The 21679-nt window shown below is 45.3% G+C and overlaps 1 protein-coding gene across 2 annotated transcripts; it reads right to left on the bottom strand.

The window, feature by feature from the left end:
* Positions 1-7417: 7417 nt before the first annotated feature.
* Psmg1 (proteasome assembly chaperone 1) lies at positions 7418-20529 on the bottom strand. 2 transcript variants are annotated; one of them, XM_048422538.3, is made up of 7 exons: positions 20357-20529; positions 18971-19077; positions 16931-17082; positions 16280-16342; positions 12290-12488; positions 10586-10722; positions 7418-7612 (listed from the first exon to the last, which is right to left on the bottom strand). In XM_048422538.3, exons 1-7 carry the CDS (start codon positions 20491-20493, stop codon positions 7538-7540), a joined length of 870 nt encoding a protein of 289 aa, XP_048278495.1. In that variant the 5' UTR covers positions 20494-20529; the 3' UTR covers positions 7418-7537. The 2 variants fall into 2 exon arrangements, with proteins under 2 accessions (XP_048278495.1, XP_085541953.1); XM_085685827.1 differs by lacking the exon at positions 20357-20529 and adding an exon at positions 20211-20234.
* Positions 20530-21679: the final 1150 nt, after the last annotated feature.

Raw genomic sequence — 21679 nt, 5'->3', positions numbered from 1 at the left:
CAGACATGCTACAGAAAACACAGTGATTGCTTTTCTCTCACTAAGACAAAACACCTGAAACATTTGCTTGGGCTCACGGCTTGGTCCAGTCTGTCATGATGGGGAAGGAACGGCAACAGAGCAAGCGTGAAGCGCTGGCCACATTGCATTGGCAGAGAGAAGTGAGAACCTGTCTTAGAATTACCACTGCTGTAATGAAATGCCATGACCAAGTTGGGAAGAAAAGCGTTTATTGGGCTTACATTTCCACAGCACTGTTTGCCACTGAAGGAAACCAGGACAGGAACCTGGAGCTGATGCAGAGGCCATGGAGGAGTGCTGCTTACTGGCTTGCTCATTATGGCTTGCTCAACCTGCTTTCTTACGGAATCCAGAACCACCAGCCCAGGGATAGTACCACCAACCGTGGACTAGGCCCTCCCCTATCAATCACCAACTAGGAAAATGCCCTACGTGTTTGGCTGCAGCCTGGTCTTACAGAGGCATTTTCTCAGTGATGCTCCCTTCTCTCCAATCTGTGTCAAGCTGACATGAAAGTAGCCGGCACAGCAGAGCAGCTCTGTGCTCTTCTTTTATTCAGTCTGAGACCTTCCCCACAGGTTAGTTCAAGCCACATTCAGAGTGGGTCTTCCCTCTTCTGTTAAAACATTCCGAAAACAGCCTCACAGATACACCCTGAGATATGTTCCTCCAAGATCTGATGCAATCAAATTGATAATGAAGATTAATCATCACAGAGAGGAGCCTAGAGAATCTTCTATTCCTCAACCACTGACACAAGCCTTGGGCTTCCCACTTTCTGGCCCAATATTCTAATACCTACAAAGAATTCAATGTATGATTGGCTTGAAATGATTTGTATTGGTCCCACCTAATCCTATACCCCAGAATGTCTTGGTCCTATGAGAAAGGAGTAGAAAAGCAGACACTGGAAAACTTAAAACAGACAGCTAATACTAATGCTGTGACCCAGTGGTAGACTATATTTGATCCTTACCCCAGAAAGGAGGAAAAATAGAAGCATTGCTTCAGTTTGGAAGGTAGACATCCAAGGTCCAGACAGGTAAAACTGGCTTCTAGTGAGGCCTGTGGGGACAATCCCCATGTCCTAACAGGGCCTTTGATCTATGTGTGGAGAGGTCAGAAGGGTTTCACTCTTGGAAAAACCTCAGACCCGCTGCATCAAGGTCCCACTATTCCAGCCTCATTTGACCTTAATTATACCTTATCTTCAAGTACAGTCACGTTTGAGGTCAGGAGTTTCAAGCTAAGAATGCGATCCTGTCCACCACAACAGATGGTGGGTTTGGGCCACCACCTACTTGCAGGGCTCTACAGAGCCCTCACTGCTGCAAGACTCAACTCTAACCCTCAGGTTTTGCAATGGACTCCCAGCTAGCTTGGCAGGGACAGTAAAGTTGCAAAATCCAGCAGTTCTAGTAAATTCCCTACCAAAGATAGGAGACTTGGAAAAGTCAATGCCTCATTGGTAATGAAGGGATTCAGCCAGAGATCGGTACCTGTGACCCAGGTGCAGTAGCCACATCCCAAAAATAGTCCTCCTAAGACGCATGAGAATGTGATCACTGGAAATGAAAAGAAAACCATGTCTACGACTACAGGAGGAGACTGGTTAGAAAGAGGGGGTTCAGCAGGAGTGGGAAGGGATGAGAGCAGGTAATGGGCACTCCAAATGAACATAATATCTTCTATCCATAAAATTGGCAAAGAATAAAGATTATTTAATTAATTTTCAAAAAGAAAAACATGTCTAAAATGACCCCAATGTTCAACCATGGAAGAAGAAGAAGCTATAGATAGGACTGAACTTCCTGCACATAAAATGCAAGTGTAGGACCCCCAAAAATGCATCCCCTCCTACAGACACGTGGGTGGGTCTTTCACAGTCAAGGCTTGCCCTTCTGCACCCTTATGTTTCCTCAAACATGGCGTGATCACTGACAATCATGCAGCACAATCAGTATTAGGCTATCTTAAAAATCTATTTTTGTTTTGTTTGTTTTTCAAGACACGGTTTCTCAGTAACCAGTCCTGGAACTTGCTCTGTAGATCAAGCTGGCCTCAAACTCATAGAGATCCGCCTGCCTCTGCCTCCTGAGTGCTGGGATTAAAGGCATGAACCACCATCACCCAGCTAAAATCTCTTCTACCAATGATATTAATCTAAAAGTCTTCAATCTAGCTTTAAGATCTCCCTGGGAAGGAAAAATAGAATAGATTTCCTGGGTAGACTAGGGCCAGATGGGGTTGGGAATAGGAGAGATCAAGGTGGGGGTGGATATTAGCTTAAATGATTGGAATTGGAGACAGTTTGGGGGCAAGGTGGAAACCTCGTGCAAGGGAAACTCCATGGAATCTACAAGCGTAACCCTAGCACAGACTGATAGTAATGGGGGATACGGAGCCTGACCAACCATCTTTTGCATCCAGGCAAGGCCTCAAGGGAAGGAATTGGGACCCCCAACCCTGCCACAAAGCCTTCAACCTACAGCTAGTTCTGCCTGCAGAGTGTTCTGGAATTGGAGCTTAGCAGAATCCTCATCCAAGAGACCAAAGAGACTTCATCAAGCAACTGATGGGAGCAGATATAGAGTCCCACAGCCAACATCAGGTGGAGCTCAAGAAGTCCTGCAATGCCGGTGGGGGAATCAGAGTAACCAGAAAGACCAGGGACACTAAGAGAACATGTACCACAAAATCAATTGACTGGGATTCATGGGGGCTCACAGAGATCAGGGAGCCTGTAGGAGCCTGGCCTAGGTCCTTTGATATATGTTATGGCTGGTGTTCTTGTGGGGTTTCTAACAGTGAGACGGAGGAAGTCCTCGACTCTTTTGCCTGTTTGTGGGACCCTTTTTCTCCAACTGGGTCGCTTCATTCAGCCTTGGTGTGATGGTATTATGTACCTGGTCTTATTATGCTGTGTTTGGTTGATGTCCCAGGGGAGATGGAGGAACAGGGGGTGGATCTGTAGGGGGGGAGGTGGGGAAGAGAGACTGGGCAGTGGCGAGGGAGGAGAAATTGCAATTGGAATGTTATATATGAGAGAAGAATTTTTAAAAACAGTAACCGGGCAAGCCAGGTGGAGCAAGGGAATAAGCAGCATTCCTCCATGGCATCCACTTCAAACTCCCGCCTTGAATTCTTACCTTGGTATTCTCCATGATGGATGGTGATGAAATGTAAGCCAAATAAATCCTGTCCTCTCCCAAGCTGCTTTTGTTCGTGGTGTTAATCATAGCAACGGAAACCAAACCAGTGCAGAAATGCACAAGGTTCAGCAGCTTCAATTATTTCAATTTAGTAAATTGTCAGATATCTCACCTACCCAGTAACTTTGCCAAGGCAGATGCAGGTTCTCCTATTCCCTTCTTAATTACTAATATTAACTCATAGCATCCGTCAGTATGTGTGGTTTACAGAATGAGTATCAGTTAAAGAGGCTGTAGCAGAGTGTAAAACATTTCAGAAGAAGAGGGGCTGAAAGTCAGTGCTGGGAGGGGCAGTTGTGGGTCTGAGGCTAGGAAACAGCAGACAGGCAAACAGGCAGACATCTGGGCAGTCATGCATGCCACATCAACAGCTGGGGCCAGGTCTGAGCTGAATCCAAGGAGAGTCAGGAGTTTCCTGCCTGTGTGCCTGTCCCTGACACACACCGGGTGTCAGGATGGTGGGGTGTGCCATCCTTCTGCTAGCTCTCCATCTTTGTATGGAGTCAGGGGAGTTGTACTCCTTTCTTCTGTCTGGCATGTCTAATAAGTTCTTGGGCCTGGTTTTCTTGATATGGTTTTGATCTTACCCCCACTGTGTCCCTACAGTCTTACCTCACCCCAATAGACCCAACAGAAAGCTGACTCTCTTTCTGGTCTCAGGAATACGTCATTTATCAGTCCATGATATACAGGCGGTGCCTTGCAGATGCTGCAGGCTGTGGTCCACCCAGGAGCTGCAGCCATCATCCTCCCTCAAAGTGGAGTCAGAGCTGCTTGTGAAATGCAGTCTCCCAGGGCAGCCTGAAAAACACTGCTTTATACAATCTGGACTCAGAGTAGGGCACAGTCTGATCTCAGCAGGCCCCCTAATTATACCAGTAATTTAGGCTCAGCATTTAAAAACTTTGAAAGTAAAGGCTGGAGAGCGGCCCTTCCCTGACCCTGAAGAGTCCGAGCTTTGAGGGTGCTGGAGGTGGCGATCAGAGACAGCCCAGCACCTTCAGAATCGCAGAAGGGCAAGGAGGTAGAGGCTCCTAGAACAGGAAAAGAGAATGTGTTGGTTGAATGTGTTGGTTGCCTTTCTGCACAGAAAGGCAGAATGGAGATTTAGCCAAAGCATTTATAACCAAAGCATTTAGCCAGCAGCATTTATAATCAAATGTCTTTTAGCAGCTTTTGCTCCTTCCTCAGCCATCAAACAATTTAAAGACAACACAATAACATACAGTATCCAGACTCTGTGTATTTTTCATCTTTACGTGGCTTTATGTCAAATTTATTTCTTTTTATTTTTAATTTTTGACTTTTTGAGACAGGGTTTCTCTGTGTATTTTATGCTGTCCTGGAACTTCCTCTGTAGACCACGCTGTCCTTGAACTCACAGAGATCCGCCTGCCTCTGCCTCCTGTGCTGGGATTAAAGGTGTGTGCCACCACACTCAACTACTTTCTTTCTTTTTTTAAAGGACTTTATTCTTTTCCTTTTCTACATATATTTTTAAACACACTGTAAAGCTTTTTTGTTTGAAACTACTTTTACTGTATCTCTCTTTTTCTGACCACACGAGTCTTTAATTTGCTGAACGATATGGCCAGGATTAAAGCTGTGGCTTTGATACCTAGATCCAGCCCATCCCTTAGCTTTTTTCTGAGAATCTAGCCTCAAGGCAGAGGTGCAGGCCGGAGCCGTGTTTATTACCACAACTCTATCAAGTTTCAAAGTCCCCACCACCACCAATACACATGAGGTCAGCTTTTCATCAGCACCATTTAAGTGTTTCATGGCAGGACCTCTTAAAAGGGCTGCAAGGTTCTGCAGCTAAAGCTGAGTCAGGAAGCCTCTCTTCAATGAGAATGCTTGTATCTAGCGAGCAGAGCCCACCTGAGAAAGTGCTGCTGTCAAGGAGCCATGCTTGACTCTGTTCTTTTCTATCTAGAATAACTTCCCAAGCTCTCTCAGGCCTTTAAGTGGATTTGGTCAGCCCCATGTTGGCACGCCATTCTGTTGACCGAGATTTCTGTCCCGCCTCACAGTCATTCAGTCCCCAAAAATACAGAAGTCTACATAATTATAAACTGGTTGGCCTAGTAGCTTAGGCTTATTAGCCCTTACATCCTACATCTCAACCCATAATTCTTGTCTTTATTAGCCATGTGGTTTGATACCTATTATCAACGAGGCATTCTCATCTTGCTTCCTTTACACCTGGGTGATGACTGCAGACTGCATCTTTCCTCTTCTCAGAATTCTCCTGTTCTCATCATCTCAACTCTACTTCTTGCCTGGCTACTAGCCAATCAGCATTGTATTAAGCAAGTACAAGAGATACATCTTCACAAGGAACACATTGTCCCACAGAGGACAAATCCTAGAACTGTATTTCAGTTCATTCTGCTTCCTTTCCATCATAAATCACCAGCATTCAAATTAGTAATTTACACCATCCCAGCACTCAGGAGGCAGAGGCAGGTGGATCTCTGTGAGTTTAGGATCAGCCTGGTCTACAGAGTGACAGCCAGGGCTGCATAAAGAAACCTGCCTTGAAAGAAGGAAGGAAGGAGGGAGGGAGAGAAGGAGGGAAGGAAGGTAAAGAGATCACCTCTGGTTACTACCAATTTCAAACCACATTCCTTCTAATTCTCTTACCATCCAGTCAAGCTATTGGGGGAAGCCTGTGAACTGATACCAGACATTCACCCAAGTACAGTACCCCAGATTCTTCCCACAAGGGCAGTCACCATCCTTCAAAGATGTCCCAGAAAGGGGTTGTGGTGCTACAGTATCTACTTTGATGTGATAACTGTGTGTCACACTGAGCCATCTCTAAGTCAGGTCTCCTCTTCATTGTCAGTTAATGGTAGGGAACTTGCAAGTGGCCACAGGTGTGCAGAAGAACCATGTAGTGGTGGCCTTGCCCCAACACACTCTGCTGTGCTGTGACAGACCACTTAACTACAGTCCTTAGGCACTGACTGAGGACACATCTGTCAGCTGCACTGACTGAGAGGACACATCTGTCAGCTGCACTGAGTGAGAAGACACATCTGTCAGCTGCACTGACTGAGAGGACACATCTGTCAGCTGCACTGAGTGAGGAGGACACATCTGTCAGCTGCACTGACTGAGAGGACACATCTGTCAGCTGCACTGACTGAGAGGACACATCTGTCAGCTGCACTGACTAAGAGGACACATCTGTCAGCTGCACTGAGTGAGAAGACACATCTGTCAGCTGCACTGACTGAGAGGACACATCTGTCAGCTGCACTGACTGAGAGGACACATCTGTCAGCTGCATTGAGTGAGAAGACACATCTGTCAGCTGCACTGACTGAGAGGACACATCTGTCAGCTGCACTGAGTAAGAGGACACATCTGTCAGCTGCATTGAGTGAGAAGACACATCTGTCAGATGTAATGACTGAGAGGACACATCTGTCAGCTGCACTGACTGAGAGGACACATCTGTCAGCTGCACTGACTGAGGAGGACACATCTGTCAGCTGCACTGACTAAGAGGACACATCTGTCAGCTGCATTGAGTGAGAAGACACATCTGTCAGATGTAATGACTGAGGGGGACACATCTGTCAGCTGCACTGACTGAGAGGACACATCTGTCAGCTGCACTGACTGAGAGGACACATCTGTCAGCTGCACTGACTGAGAGGACACATCTGTCAGCTGCACTGAGTGAGAAGACACATCTGTCAGCTGCACTGAGTGAGGAGGACACATCTGTCAGCTGCACTGACTGAGAGGACACATCTGTCAGCTGCACTGACTGAGAGGACACATCTGTCAGCTGCACTGACTGAGAGGACACATCTGTTGGGTTGGGAGGGTGGCTGGAGAGAAGACTCAGCAGTTAAAGCACTGGCTGCTCTTGAAGAAGACCAGGATTCAGTTCTGGCACCCACGAAGTGGCTCACGGCCATCAGTAACTCCAGTTTCATGGGTCTGACCCTCTCTTCAGGCCTCTGTGGACACTGCATACACATAGCAAGCACACAGACATACATGCAGAGGAAATACTCACATGCATAAAATAAGAATAAATGCTCAAAAAAATTTTAAAGAAAGAAAATGACCAAACAATAGTCCCACTTAATAGATAAAAAAGTACTGGCTCGTTAATATTTCAGTTGTAGACATATCACCATTAAGAAAAAATAAAATTACAATTAATTTTTTTTAATTTTTATTGTGTTTATCACTATCAAAACACCCCAACCCAGAGTAAAGTACAAAACAGTAGTGGAGCCCCCCTGGAATGGGCAGGTCGTGGCCATGGCCTGCGGGGGTCACGTGTAAATGTTGCTCTGAATCTCATTTGTTGTCATCAATTTCTTCAGTATTTCTGTGCTTTCAGGAATATTCTGGAAAGAGAAAAAAGGCTGTCAGCAAATACACCCCAAACCCCATACTCACAACAGAGGAGGAAGGTACCAGGCACAAGCTGCCTTTCACCTTGTTCAAAGAAAAGGAAAACAGTTCAGTGGTTCAGAGCCCCACCGGGCTGGACAGCTTGACACAGCCTAGTGAGCTGAGTTTCAACTGAAGGTTGCCCAGATCGACTGGGTATGTCTGTGGGGGAGAGCCCAGCTCACTGCGGCAGCACCATCCCCTGGGCAGGTGCTCTGGGTGGCATAAGGAAGGGAGCTGAGCCTGAGCCTGTGAGTGAGGCAACGGCGCCATCCTCCACAGTTCCGCTTCCCTCCCTGATGAACAGTAACCCAGAGGCCTAAGTCAAGTAAACCCTTTCTTCCCAAAGCTGATCTTGGTCAAATATTTTTATCACAGTAAGAGAAATCAAACAAGAACACCTTCCCTTGACCGAAGTCTCCAGCTCTGCTGACCGTCAGCACACCGTCTCGCAGCCTCCCACAGGGCCCCTGTTCTTCTCACACTCTGCATACTGCCCTCACCCACGTATAACCACTGACATCACCACCTTCTAAAGCCATCACCTGACCCTCTCGAAAGTGCCTCTCCTAAGGGTGACTTCTTGTTCCCTCCAAGCGGGCCACCCTATGTGCTTCCCAGCATGTGCCTGCCACCACCCGGAGCTTCCCTATCTGTGGGGCTGCCCCCAGGTGAGAACTCAAGATAATTCCTGCATGCCATGCGCTAACTCAGGTCTGCTGTGTCCTATGAGCCATGCGCTAACTCAGGTCTGCTGTGTCCTATAAACCATGCGCTAATTCAGGTCTGCTGTGTCCTATAAACCATGCGCTAACTCAGGTCTGCTGTGTCCTATAAACCATGCGCTAACTCAGGTCTGCTATGTCCTGTGAGCCATGCGCTAACTCAGGTCTGCTGTGTCCTGTGAGCCATGCGCTAACTCAGGTCTGCTGTGTCCTATAAACCATGCACTAACTCAGGTCTGCTGTGTCCTGTGAGCCATGCACTAACTCAGGTCTGCTGTGTCCAGTGAGCCATGCACTAACTCAGGTCTGCTGTGTCCTATAAACCATGCGCTAACTCAGGTCTGCTGTGTCCTATAAACCATGCGCTAACTCAGGTCTGCTGTGTCCTGTGAACCATGCGCTAACTCAGGTCTGCTGTGTTCTATGAGCCATGCACTAACTCAGACCTGCTGTATTTAGTCTTTATGATGATGGCTGAGGTCAGGGACACAGATGGCTCGGCTGCAGTGTCACAAGAACGTGAGGACCTGAGCTGAGATACCCCAGACCACAATGACAAGCACCTGTAATCCCAGTGCTGAGAAGGAGACAGGAAGTCTCCTGGGACCCACAGGCCAGTCAGCCTGGCCTAATCCAAAATTCCAGATCTCAAAGAACAAGGTAAAGAACACTAGAGGGAGACAGCTGCCACTGACCCACATCTCACTCACACTCCACACACAGTACCCTCCACACACTAATTTTTTTTTTTTTTTTGAGAGACAGTTTCTCTGTAGCTCTGGAGCCTGTCCTGGAACTAGCTTGTAGACCAGACAGGCCTCAAACTCACAGAGATCCACCTGCCTCTGCCTCCTGAGTGCTGGAATTAAAGGCGTGCACCACCACTGCCTGGACACACCAATTTATTTTTTCAAAAAGAAAACAATATTCAACAGGCCATGGTAGCACACATCTCTAATCCTAACGCTCGGGAGAGGACAATCTGGGCAACACGGTGAAACACCAAGTCAAACAAAACATCCCAGAGCGATCATTCTACCAAACAGGTAGAAAAAAGTGATTTACACTAAATATTCACTTCAAGTTGATATGATGAATGATTTTTAATCTCAAAACAAGTCTAGATGTTTACTGAGAACACCATCTACAGCTGAAACAAACAGCCCTGCATGCCCTCAGGGACACAGCCTTCAACTAAATGTGAAAAGGCAGCCAGTTGAATCAAAAACCCAGTGAAAGAGAAGCTACATTTGAAACAGCTTAACAGCACTTACTGCTCCTGCAGAGGACCTGGGTTCATTTCCCAGCACCCAGATCAGTGGCTCACAACTGTCTGTGACTCCAGCTCCAGGACCTAACACTCAGGCCTCCAAAGGCACTTGCATGCCTGTGGTGCACATAAACTCTAACAAGCACACATGTAAACAAAAAATAGTAAATCAATCTTTTAAGAAATAATTATATATTTCCAAATAAATTAATTGCAGGAACTTGCTGTAAAATATTGTTCTAGGATGAGTTACATTGTTTATGCTGTGGAACATTTGTTTAATTAAGCAAAGATATGTTGCATTCTTTTATGTTGCATTTGTTTAACTCTGTGAAGCTGTGTTACTTTACCTGTCTGAAGCACCTGATAGGTCTAATAAAGAGTTAAACAGCCAATAGCAAGGCAGGAGAAAGGATAGGCGGGGCTGGCAGGCAAAGAGAATAAAAAAGGAGAAGTCTGGGAAGAAGGAAAGAAGGGGCAAGAAAAGGGGCCAGGCACACAGTCAGCTACAGAGTAAGAGTGAAAGTAAGATTACAGAAGAAAAGAAAAAGTCCAGAGGCTAAAGGTAGATGGGATAATTTAAGGAAAGCTGGCTGGAAACAAGCCAAGTTAAGGCTGGGCATTTATAAGCAGGAACAAGACTCCGTGTGTGATTTATTAGGCAGCTGGGTGACAGGCCCCCCAAGAGTAAAGAGTAAAAACAACCAACAATAGGAAGGTCTCAAGCAGTCCATCTCTCTCTCCCTAAGCACACGCAGGATGTGACCGCAGTACCAAAGCAGTCACCATATCACAGAGCACCTGGGGCACAGATAAGGGCCGCACTGGGAAGCTCCCACCTGCTGCTTAGGGTTTCAGTCGTCCTGCAGCACTTCCTGTCATGCACTTCCCGTATCAGCGTGGCTATTAAGAGGGGAGCACTGCAGTCTTACCTTCACCAAGCATTTCAAGCCACTGGAAGAAAGTACAGGCTTAAAAGCTTCCACAGTGACCAGGTCCAACTTCATCACATCAGTGTAGCACAGATACAGAACTGCGGGGATTTTCCACACTTGGCAGTAGCTCAGAACTACAAACACAGAGGAAAAATGCTTGTTTTCTATGACATGATTTTTAAGTGGAACACTTCTAAATAATAAAAGCTGTTTTGGAAAAGTCAACTTTCTGCCTCTTTTAATCAAGGCACCTACTGCCATGTTGATCCATTTATGGGTTTAATTTAATGTTTTGTAAATATTATCTTTATTTTGTATGTCCTGACATCCCATCATAACTGTAAGAACTAATGTACTAGGATAATGGCCACTTGAAGGAGGCACACGCAAAGGGTAACATATAATGCATACTGTCCTCATTCTAGTAACTGTAACACAAAAGGGAAAGCATTAGGCTTAAAAATGAATCTAACAAAAAGCTATATACTATGAAATACTGATGTGAGATTCCCCTCTGTATGCTCTGAATACCATTGGTGAATTAAAAAAACTGCCTTGGCCTGTTGATAGGGGAGGGTAGAGCTAGGCAGGGAAAACTAAACTGAATGCTGGGAGAAAGGAGGCGGAGTCAAGGAGAAGCCATGGAGCACTGGAGACAGACATGTCAGAACCTTGCCGGGAGGTCACGAACCTAGTGATAAAATATAAAATACTGGAAATGGGTTAATACTAGATGTAAAAGCTAACTAGCAGTACACTTAAGTGATTGGCCAAGCAGTGATTTAAATAATAGTTTCTGTGTGATTATTCCAGGAGTCTGGGCCAGGAAAACAAACAAGTGACTTCCTACTACAATATACGAACCACTGAAAACAAATGTCAAGTTATTCTTACATAGTCTGTGTGCCCAGCAGTATAATGGCGTAGTGTCAACTGGCAGGGCCTAGAATTACTCAGGAGACAGGCCTCTGGACTATCCAAATCACGCTAACCCACCCAACTGTGGGTGCCACAGTTCCAAAGGTTGGCGTCTGGACAACATATAGAGGAGGGAGAGCCAAGCATGAGCACTCACTCTGTTCTACTTCCTGACAGCAGATGTAATGTGGCCTCAGTTCCTGCTGCCACGCTTTCCCCACCACAATGGGATGTGCCCCCTTCCATGTAAGCCACAACAATCCTTCCTCCCATAAACTACTTCTGCTAGTGGCCATTTTGTCACAAGAGAAGTAACTTATATGTAAACGGCATAATAAAAACATTAAGAATAACAACCAAGTCAGGCAGTGATGGCACACACCTTTAACCCCAGCACTAGGGAGGCAGAGACAGGCAGATCTCTGAGTTCCAGGACAGCCAAGTCTACACAGAGAAACCCTGTCTCTAAAAACCAAATAAATAAATAAATAAAGCCAAGCGTCAACATCCAAAACTTACTTTGATAATTAAAATTCCCAATTTTCACATATCAAAAATCTGTATCTAACATTGGGTTCCACTTTGAAATTGCAGAACCAAAACAGAAAAGAACTATGGAAGCACAGAGCCAAGATTCTAAGCTGCTGTCCCAACCGCAATGCAGGGAAACCTAACGTTAAGCTGAGTATCCCACATGCCAGACCTTCCACATGACTACAACTGCTTCAGAAAGGTCACCAGCACAGCCTGTGACAAAGAGCAAAGGCTGCGTGTTTAGCCCACCTGCTGCAGGCAGATCATGCACGATGTTCGGCTGTTCCAGCAGTGGGCAGCAGGCAGAATCTTTGAATTTCTGAGTTTTTAGGGCTCTCAAGAAAGGAGAAGGAAGGCTGCAGGTGGACTCTGAGGTTTTATACTCTGTGATGTGTCGGCATGTGAGAACTGTCACCTGCATGTTCTTCCTGGGTTGAGAGCCAAAAACCTACAAGAACAGTGATGATGTTAGACCTCATCTTTGCCGTATGACTCCCTCCCAGCAGCAGTGCTGCCCTGCCTGCGGCTCTGAGGACCAGCTAAACAACCTTCCACATCACTTTCTTGTCTCTGAGCTGAGAGTGGCACTGCCAAAGAGCCATGTGATGTAAACTAGTGCAGAGACCACAGGTCAGAACAATAGTGGCCTAGGACGGCCACCCTGAATAAAGTCACAAGAGCAGACGCAACATCCCTTCCCTCACCTGCCACTGAGGACACCTGAGCAATGGTTCTTATGGAATTCAGTTTTTGTTACTGCAGCTGTAGAATCTCAAATTCCCACTGTAGTGTGTGGGTCTGACAGGTCATCAAGGGTAACTTCTACCTTTTACTTAAATTCATGGCAAAAAGAAACAAACAAACAAATGAAAACAGCTATTTATTTAAAAGGATTTCTAAGATGGTATATTTGCCCAAATTATTTTGTTTGTCTGTCTGTTTTCCTCTACTTTTATCTGCCGCCTCCTAAGTGCTGGCCTCAAGCTCGTAGCCCTCCTCTGCTGACCTCCCAAAGTGGGCTTTACAAGAGCTGTGTTCTAGATAAGCAACGCACTCCATGGCCTCATGGTCTTCAGCTGGCAGTGCTGTTTGCGGAGGCTGCAGAACATCCAGGAGGAGCAGCCTCAGGGGAAGTGTGTCACTGGAGCAGGCTTTGATGGTCTATGATTGGCCCCACATCGATTCACTGCAATCCTCCTGGGAGGATAAAAATGTGACAGCCAACCTCCTGTTCCTCCACCATGCCTCTCTACCGCCATGTGTTTTTCACCACAAGAGGCTTTCTCTGGACATGTAAACCAAACTAAGCCATGTTCTCCACCACTTTGCTTTTTGTTGATGTATTTTTTCACACACACACATACAAAGTGACTAGCAAGTGTGTGCTATCATGTCTACCTTGTTTGAAATACTTCATGAAATGAGAAAAAGGCTAGTGCCAATAACAGGAATGCCGAAAGTTTCCTATCAGATATCATAAATGATTTACACTATGAATTTCACTACAACACAGTTTGTAAATAAATACTAAAAATGTTACCTATTGCAAACTTGTTATTGTGCATATCCACTTAAGAGAGAAAAATCACATCAGCATAATTTAACTTCCTTCCTATAATAGTTTGGTCTGAACCCACAGTACTTGACAACTGTCAGGTTCTGTCACTATGAGGATTCTGCTGTCACTAACAGAGCAGGTGTTTACAAAGAATATCCTAAGGAGCACAACATTGTTAAAAGAAACTTTGCTTTAACCCTCAAATGGCAGCGGATACCCATAATCTCAGTACTGAGGAGGTTAAAGCAAAAGAATTTTAGCTCAAGGCCAGCCTAGGCTACTGAGCAAGAATCAAAAAAAAAAAAAAACAAATAAATAAATAAAGTTAAAAAAAAAAAGGAATGAAACACTTTGCTTTGAAAACGTGCAGCCTGAGGCCAGAGAAACAGCTGGGTGCTCAGAGCACTTGTTCTTACCAAGGACGGGTTGGCTCCCAGGACCTAGAAGGCAACTCCAACCCTTAGTGACTACAGTTCCAGGGGACCTGATGCCCTCTACTGACCATGCATATACATATAGTACGTAGATATGCATATAGGCAAAGCACTCATACACATAAAGTATTTTTATTTAAAAGTGACTAATTTTATATCACTTCAAGTCTAGAATATGGTCATTTTTTTCTATAGTACAAGGGTAGTATTTTTATATAACCAGCATCCTGCACAATTTAAAAGTAAAATTAAGCATTTTAATACTCTATCCTAGAAAAAATATACCAAGTACCCTGAGTATATGCATATAACCCTTTACTTAATACAGTATACTGATGACTTAATGAATGTCTTTAAGAAGTCCAATTGCTTTAAAATAGGTACACACCAAAATTCTTATTTCCAGTGAGTTTAATCTTAGCAAATATGTTCAAGGGCACAGGATGTTTTTAGAAGCATCCTCCTCCCAGCGCAGATGGACTGAAACGGTAACTGCTGAAGGTTCACCAGTCACCATCTGATGCTGCACACTATCTGCACGTAAATATGGACAATTTGCTTCTATTGAAGATAAGTATATGCCAATGTAGCAACATTTGCACTGTGTGACTATGGACAGGGTCAGTATTCCTAACCCAAAATCCAAAGCCTTTCGCCTGCCTAATGACAAGCCAAGTTGAGAATCTCATACCATAAAATTTCACTTCACAAATTTAAAATGTTATAAAATTTGTTTAAGCTATATAGAAAAAGATCATGAACTCGTGTTTAAACTTGAGTCTTATCCCCAAGACATTGTCATACTGTATACGCAAACAAACATTTCAAAACTTTAAAAAAATATAAAACATTTCTAGTTTCAAACATTCTTTTCTTAATATTTATTTGTTTATTATGTATACAATATTCTGTCTGTGTGTATGCCTGCAGGCCAGAAGAGGGCACCAGACCCCATTACAGATGGTTGTGAGCCACCATGTGGTTGTTGGGAATTGAACTCAGGACCTTTGGAAGAGGAGGCAATGCTCTTAACCTCTGAGCCATCTCTCCAGTCCTCAAACATTCTTGAGAAGGCATATTCAATAAGCAATGTACAACTGCCCAAATTACAGTTTTTCTCTGAAGTCCTTGAATTCAATTTTCCAAAATGAGGACTTTTTTTTGTTTTTGTTTTTCTTTGTTGTTGTTGTTGTTGCTGCTGTTTTTCAAGACAGGGTTTCTCTGTAGCTTTGGAGCCTGTCCTGGAACTCACTCTGTAGACTAGGCAGGCCTTAAACTCACGGAGATTTGCCTGCCTCTACATCCCGAGTGCTGTGATTCGAGGCATGCACCACCATTGCCCCCAAAATGAGGACTTATAGCCATACCTAATGCTAATACAGATGCAGTACTTGGGAGTGTAGTGGTGACTGGTGGCCACTCCAAGGCACTAGGCAACTGCAGTCTTACTTATGGATCTGCAACCCTGAGTGCACTGCCAGTTACCTTGCTAGGCTGGTCTTTTGTTGTCTGTTTGTTTGGTTTGGTTTGGTTTGGTTTTTTGGGACATGGCTTCTCTGTGTAGCCTTGGTTGGACTGGAACTCACTCTGTATATGAGGCTGGCCTTGAACTCACAGAGATCTGCTCGTTTCTGCCTCCCGAGTGCTGGAATTAAAGGCACGTGCCACCACTGCCCAATGTAGACTGTTCATTTAAAAATAAATAAATAAACACTCCACGCTGGTTAGTCTTGTGCCCACTTGACACACAAGTGAGTCATCTGAAAGGAGGGAACTTCAGTTGAGTAGATCTGGTTGTAGACCATTTCCTTAAATAGTGATTGATGGGGGAGAGCCCAGCCCACCGTGGTTAGTGCCATCCCTGGGTTGGTGGTCCTAGGACCTTCAAGAAAGCAGCCTGAGCAAGCCATGGGGAGCAAGCCAGTAAGCAGCACCCCTCCGGGACCTCTGCATCAGCTTCAGCCTCCAGGTTCCTGCCCTGTTTGAGTTCCTGTCCTGACTTCCTTCAGTGATGAACAGTGATGTGGAAGTGTAAGCCAGGTAAACCTCCCCAAGCTGTTTTTGACAATGATGTTTCATCGCCGCAACAGAAACTCTAAGACATACTCCATAACAACTCCTACATTGTTTTCTTAGGGAAACAAACAAACTTTTTCTCATCTAATATTTGACTGCAAAAGTCTAAGAGACAACCAAGCCCTTGCGCCCACACACCCAGCTAAGCAGCCAGGGCTTTCTTCCTCTTACCTTTTCCAGCCACTGGAACTGTTGATCCTCAGCAATGTAGCAACTACACTGACAAAGGAAAACCTGGAAAGGGAATTTCAAGCATTCTCAAGTAAAACATAAGACATCCGGTCCTGTCATCAATGAGCACCACGCTAATACCAGTACCTCACATTGCTCAATGGAGCCAGAATCCCCCAAAGGCCCAAGTGTTGACTCACAGTGCTTAGAATCTCAGGTCATTAGCAGCAATAGATCCTTGAGAGAGACTGTGGTACTTGCCTTTCTCCTCCTTTTGCCTTCTGGCCTTGTACTCAGTGTGCTGCTCCTGTACGATCCCACCATAGAGGACTAACCTCCCCACCCAGCAGGACTAAAAGCAAAGGGTCTACCCCAATCACACATTGGAACTTCAGAATTTCCAAGCCCAAATCAACCTCTTCTCTATGTAAGCTGAGTATTCTAGGCATTTACTAAGCAAAAGACGACAACACAGCAGTTTACCCAGAGTCGGGCCTACAATCCAGTTAGACCATTAGAAATTATTCAACACAAGAGTACACTGAGTAAGTAGGCAAAGAGAGCCCTGGCATGTGAGATCCTGAAGTGTTTACGATCAGAATCATGCATAAATGACTATGCTTTGAGACTACTGAGTGAAGGTCCACATACCGAGGGATCTGATTTCAGCTGATAGAACACACAGAAAGCATCTGTAGGGGACAGATGGACAGTGTCCGTTGTTCTGCACCATTCGTTCCAGAGCTTAGCACAACCAACTTCTTTCCAGACTCCTGAATTCATAACAAATGATGACAAAAATGCTGTGGGGGAAAAAATGTTCACATAAACTGGTGTCTGGATGTGCAAATTGTATTTCCTACTCGTTACTCCAGAATTTAGAGCTGAAACAATCATTCAGAACCATCTAACTGGGGAGAGGAGAGACGGATCAGATCAAGTACTGCTCTTATCAAGCCTCAGACTGGTTCCCAGCACCCACCCCAGGGGAGACACAACTGTCTATAAGTCCAGTTCTAGAGGATCTGATGCCTTCTCCTAGCCTGTACTCTTAAACAAACCCACAGAGACATATATACATAGTTAAATTTCTTTTGAAATCTCTTTAAAAACATTTAAAGACTGTCTAATTCAGTGGTTCTCAACCTTCAAAATGCTGCAACCCTTTAATACAGTTCTTCATGTTATAGTGACACCCCAACATAAAATTATTTCATTGCTACTTCATAACTGTTTTTTTTGGTACTGCTATGAATTGTAATGCGATATCTGATATGCAACCCAGTGAAAGGGTTGTTTGACACCTAAAGGGGACGTGATCCACATTCTGAGTACCACTGGTCTAATTGGTCCACTTTAGAGCCAAGAAAAATTGAGGCCAAGGAATGAAATCCCACATCTTCCAGACATGAAAACCAGGAACAGGAAAGTCTTGTGCACAAACTCTATACCGGTCTCACATCCTAACAACGTTCTAATACATTTGGGGCTCAAAAAACAAAAAACAAAAACTGGGCAGTAGTGATGCACACCTTTAATCCCAGCACTCGGAAGGCAGAGGCAGGCGAATCACTGTGAGTTTAAGACCAGCCTGGTCTACAGAGAGAGTTCCAGGTCAGCCAGAGCTAAACAGAGAAATGTCTCAAAAAACAAAAATAAATAAATAAATAGATAATTAGGCCAGCAGACTTTTACATAATGGTGAACGGCTACCTACTGCTTACTTACGCAACTTCTAAGTAAAATGGCTTTCTTACAAGGGCAAGGGCTCTTAACTATAGCTCACAAAGCCATTGAAAATATAAAGGTCTCCACGTATACTAATATACAATGCTGTTGCATCTAAACTCACATTGCTCTACTGTGAATCTACCAGGTCAGTAAATGCATTCAAAAACCTTAGAACTGAAGTGCTCCAAAATGTCTGCAATTACTGATAGACCACTGGCCACTGGCCACCCCCTCAGACTGAAAAATGGGGCCTTGAACTCTAATTCTGAAGCTAAGTATACTTCCTTCAAACCTCATTTTTTATGTTTATTACAAAGATCAAAGGAGCAGGCAATCTACTTTACCTGAAATACATTCCTGTCGACTGTTTACGAGAGGGCCATGCTCCTCTCTACTGCCTCTGCCTCCTGAGTGCTCAGACTGCAGCATGCCCAGTTTATATGGTTTGGGTACCAAACACACTTTACCACCTGAGCCGCATGCCCAGTACCTGCTATGACTTTTTTTATTTTTCATTTTTTTCATTCTTTTGACTTTTCGAGACAGGGTTTCTCTGTTTAACAGTCCTAACTGTCCTGGAACTCACTTTGTAGACTAGGCTGGTCTCGAGCTCAAAGCAATCTGCCAGGCTGGAGAGATGGCTCAGAGGTTAAGAGCACTGGCTGTTTTTCCAGAGGTCCTGCGTTCAATTCCCAGAAACCACATGGTGGCTCACAACTCGATCTGGTGACCTCTCCTGGTATGCAGGCAGAACACAGTATGCATAGTAAATAAATCTCTAAAAAAAATAAATAAAAAGCAATCCACCTGCCTCTGCTGCCCAAGTGCTGGGATTAAAGGTGTGCGCCACCACCATCGCCCAGCACGTTGTGATCTTCCTAAGGTATCAGTATGTGGAGTTTATGCTGCCCTCCTGCTCCATTCTTTCAACAGCACATCTGTCTTGGTGTGGGCACTTACCTGTTGCATTACTTCCTACTGCGATTATGAACTTGGAGCAGGGATGTTTTTCTAGCAGTGCAACCTCTAGAGATGTTTTTGTCTGTCTTTGGAGAAGCCGCACCTCCCTAACAACAAGAAACAAAAGTAAAGTCAACAAGTATTATTATGCTGTGGAAGATGAGAGACAGAGGGGAGGGTGATAAACAAACTGATGAAGAAAAATGATATTCTATATAGAGATGGATGGATGGAGGACAGATGAGAAACAGATGGGCCGCAGACATGTTATTTATGTAGACAGATGACAGGCAGGTGCAACATATACACATAATCATGTATGGATGGATAAATGGATAGGTGACAGAAGATACAGGTGGATAGATGTGTGGGGAGATGCACAGATGGATGGATATATGGTGTTAGGTGAGAGTGTCCTTACAAATGGGAAAGATATACACTGTCCTTTTATAAAATACATACTACAATCTTCAAGGAAGAGCAGACTCAAGCGATGACTGCTCAATCGCAGACTCAATCAGTGGGTAAAACTACTGCAGACTTCATACTGTTCACCTGACACACCCATGCCAGCACCCCTTAGAACCAGACAGAGCCCCCCAAAAGGCTAAAAGCAGTTCAAACACTCCTGCCAGCAAAACGCTCTGTGTGACTAAGATTCCAAACAAACATCCAGACGTTTAGTTGTGGCAAATGCAGATGAGGAGTGTACACGTTAAATGACCGCATGGGAACACCATAGGACAAATCAGGGCTCACAGGAGAGAAAAACGAGAGGGCACTGAAGAAAATGAACTGTTGAAAGGGTTTGTAGTTGGTGCAAGTAGTTTGTAGTTGTTTTCTGCTGGAAAACAGAATATTAGGAAAAACTAGGTGAATTTGACTGTGGCCTGGTATGATGCTGAAAAATCGTGATTAGCATACTTAGGGTTGGGAAGGTCCCAAGTTGCCAACACAAGCATAACGACTCAAGGTCTGATCCCCGGACCCACCTAAAAGCCGGCAATGGTACTGGGGAAACGAGAGACTGACTCCCTAGGACTTGGGGTCCTGTCAGTGCAGAATAACAGTGAGCTCTGCGTTCAATGAGACACGTCCCAAAATGAAGGTGGAAAGAGCCACAGGGCACCCAACTTCAACCTCCGGCCCCAAACACACACACAAAATAAATGTGTAGGAATCAAAACAGCATGCTTCGGGGAGGCAGCGGGAGATCCGTTACTGGAGCTGCGTAGCAGACCTGGCGTCTGTGTGTTTAAATACAGAGCTTCCAGCTGACACACGATGTGACCTCAAGCGTGGGGTGGATGGAGGGAAGAACGGCATGAGGGAGTCGGTGTCCCCGCGTGACGCTCGCCCAGCGGAGTGCGCCTCCCGGAGCCTGACCTCTTCCGCGCCAGCTGCCGCCGGACCTCCCGGTCCTCCGGCGTGTCCCGCCTGCTCTGCTCCTCTTCCTCCTCCTCCTCCTCAGTCCCAGCTCGGCACGGCGCCTTCACCACCTCACCGAAGAACGTGGCCGCCATGGCCACTCAGCACCGTGCCACCCGACGGCGCCTGCGCGCCCGCGCCTGGCCACACCCCCCACAGTCACGCCCCCGCCTCGCTTCCGGGTAGGGCCACGCCCCTCGGCCCTGGAGCTTCCGGTGCGCGGCGAGGCTCCGGCCCCCAAGCTAGAAGGAGCGGAAGCCGGCTCGGAAGGCCTCTTGCCCGGCGGCGGGCCCGACCCTCCCGGCGCTGCCGTCGGCTTCCCTCGGCCCCAAACCCACGGCCCAACGGCGCCGCGGATGGAGGGCAGACCGCTTCAGGGGTGGAGACCGCTTCAGGGGTGGAGACCGCCCAGCGGATCCAAAGAACAGGAGTGAGAACGCTAGGCTGCGCTTTTAATGGCCATTTAAAAGAATATACAGTGTTTTCTATTTTAATGACCTTTCATTGACAAGCAAAATGTGTGATTCTGGTTTGTGTGCTGGAAGACAAGAAGCTTCATCGAACACTGTTCCCACAAGAAAGGCAGACAGGCGCAAGGGGAAAGGACTTTCCCTCAGTGAGAAATAAAAACACATTGTAAATTTACATGTGAGAAAAATGGAGGGAGGGGCAATTGCCCACCCAACCTTTGGGTAAATACTTGGAAACCAGAGGGACCTTTTTAAAATAATCAAAATTCTCAGGAAGTTGCTTAAAATCTCTCAAAACATAAAAAACAATACTCAAAGTTACTGCAAAAAAAAATAGTGTGTCAATTTTAACATATAACTTTATGTATAGCTATAGCACACAAACGATTCAGTCTATGGTGTCTGAAGATTTGAAGAATCCAGGGTTAGCGGCAGAAGTGAACTACTGAATAAAAAGTAAACAGGTGACTGGCACATGGCTTTCTTTTTGTATTTTTCTTAAGCTGTTATTTCGCCAGTGAAATATTCAATTTCTCTATCACATCATGAAGATCACATCATCACAGAAATCTGAAACATGATTGTAAGCCGTAGAGAAGTGGGGGCTTATCGACCATGCTTTCAATTCTGCACATTCTTCCAAGAGCAATTTTACAAGTAAGTTTTTAAAAAGCTTACTCCATGCAATCACAAAAAAGAGACCAAACACTTAAAAGGGTAAATAAAACTATGTTGCAATTAAACAAATGCTAAACTAGAGAGGGATCCATTAAGTTCCAGAAAGCTGAACAGGATCAGATGGCAACAGAAA

The sequence above is a fragment of the Myodes glareolus genome, chromosome 2, assembly GCF_982192425.1.
Source record: "Myodes glareolus chromosome 2, mMyoGla1.1, whole genome shotgun sequence".
NCBI lineage: Eukaryota > Metazoa > Chordata > Mammalia > Rodentia > Cricetidae > Myodes > Myodes glareolus.
This window is presented reverse-complemented; position numbering and strand designations above follow the sequence as displayed.

Coding starts and splice junctions, on each gene's coding strand:
- Psmg1 (XM_048422538.3), bottom strand. CDS start 20,493: ATGGCGGCCACGTTCTTCGGTGAGGTGGTGAAGGCGCCGTGCCGAGCT. Junction 17,083..18,970: donor AGTAGGAAGTAATGCAACAG/GTAAGTGCCCAC, acceptor TTTCCCCCACAG/CATTTTTGTCATCATTTGTT. Junction 16,343..16,930: donor AGCTGAAATCAGATCCCTCG/GTATGTGGACCT, acceptor TTCCCTTTCCAG/GTTTTCCTTTGTCAGTGTAG.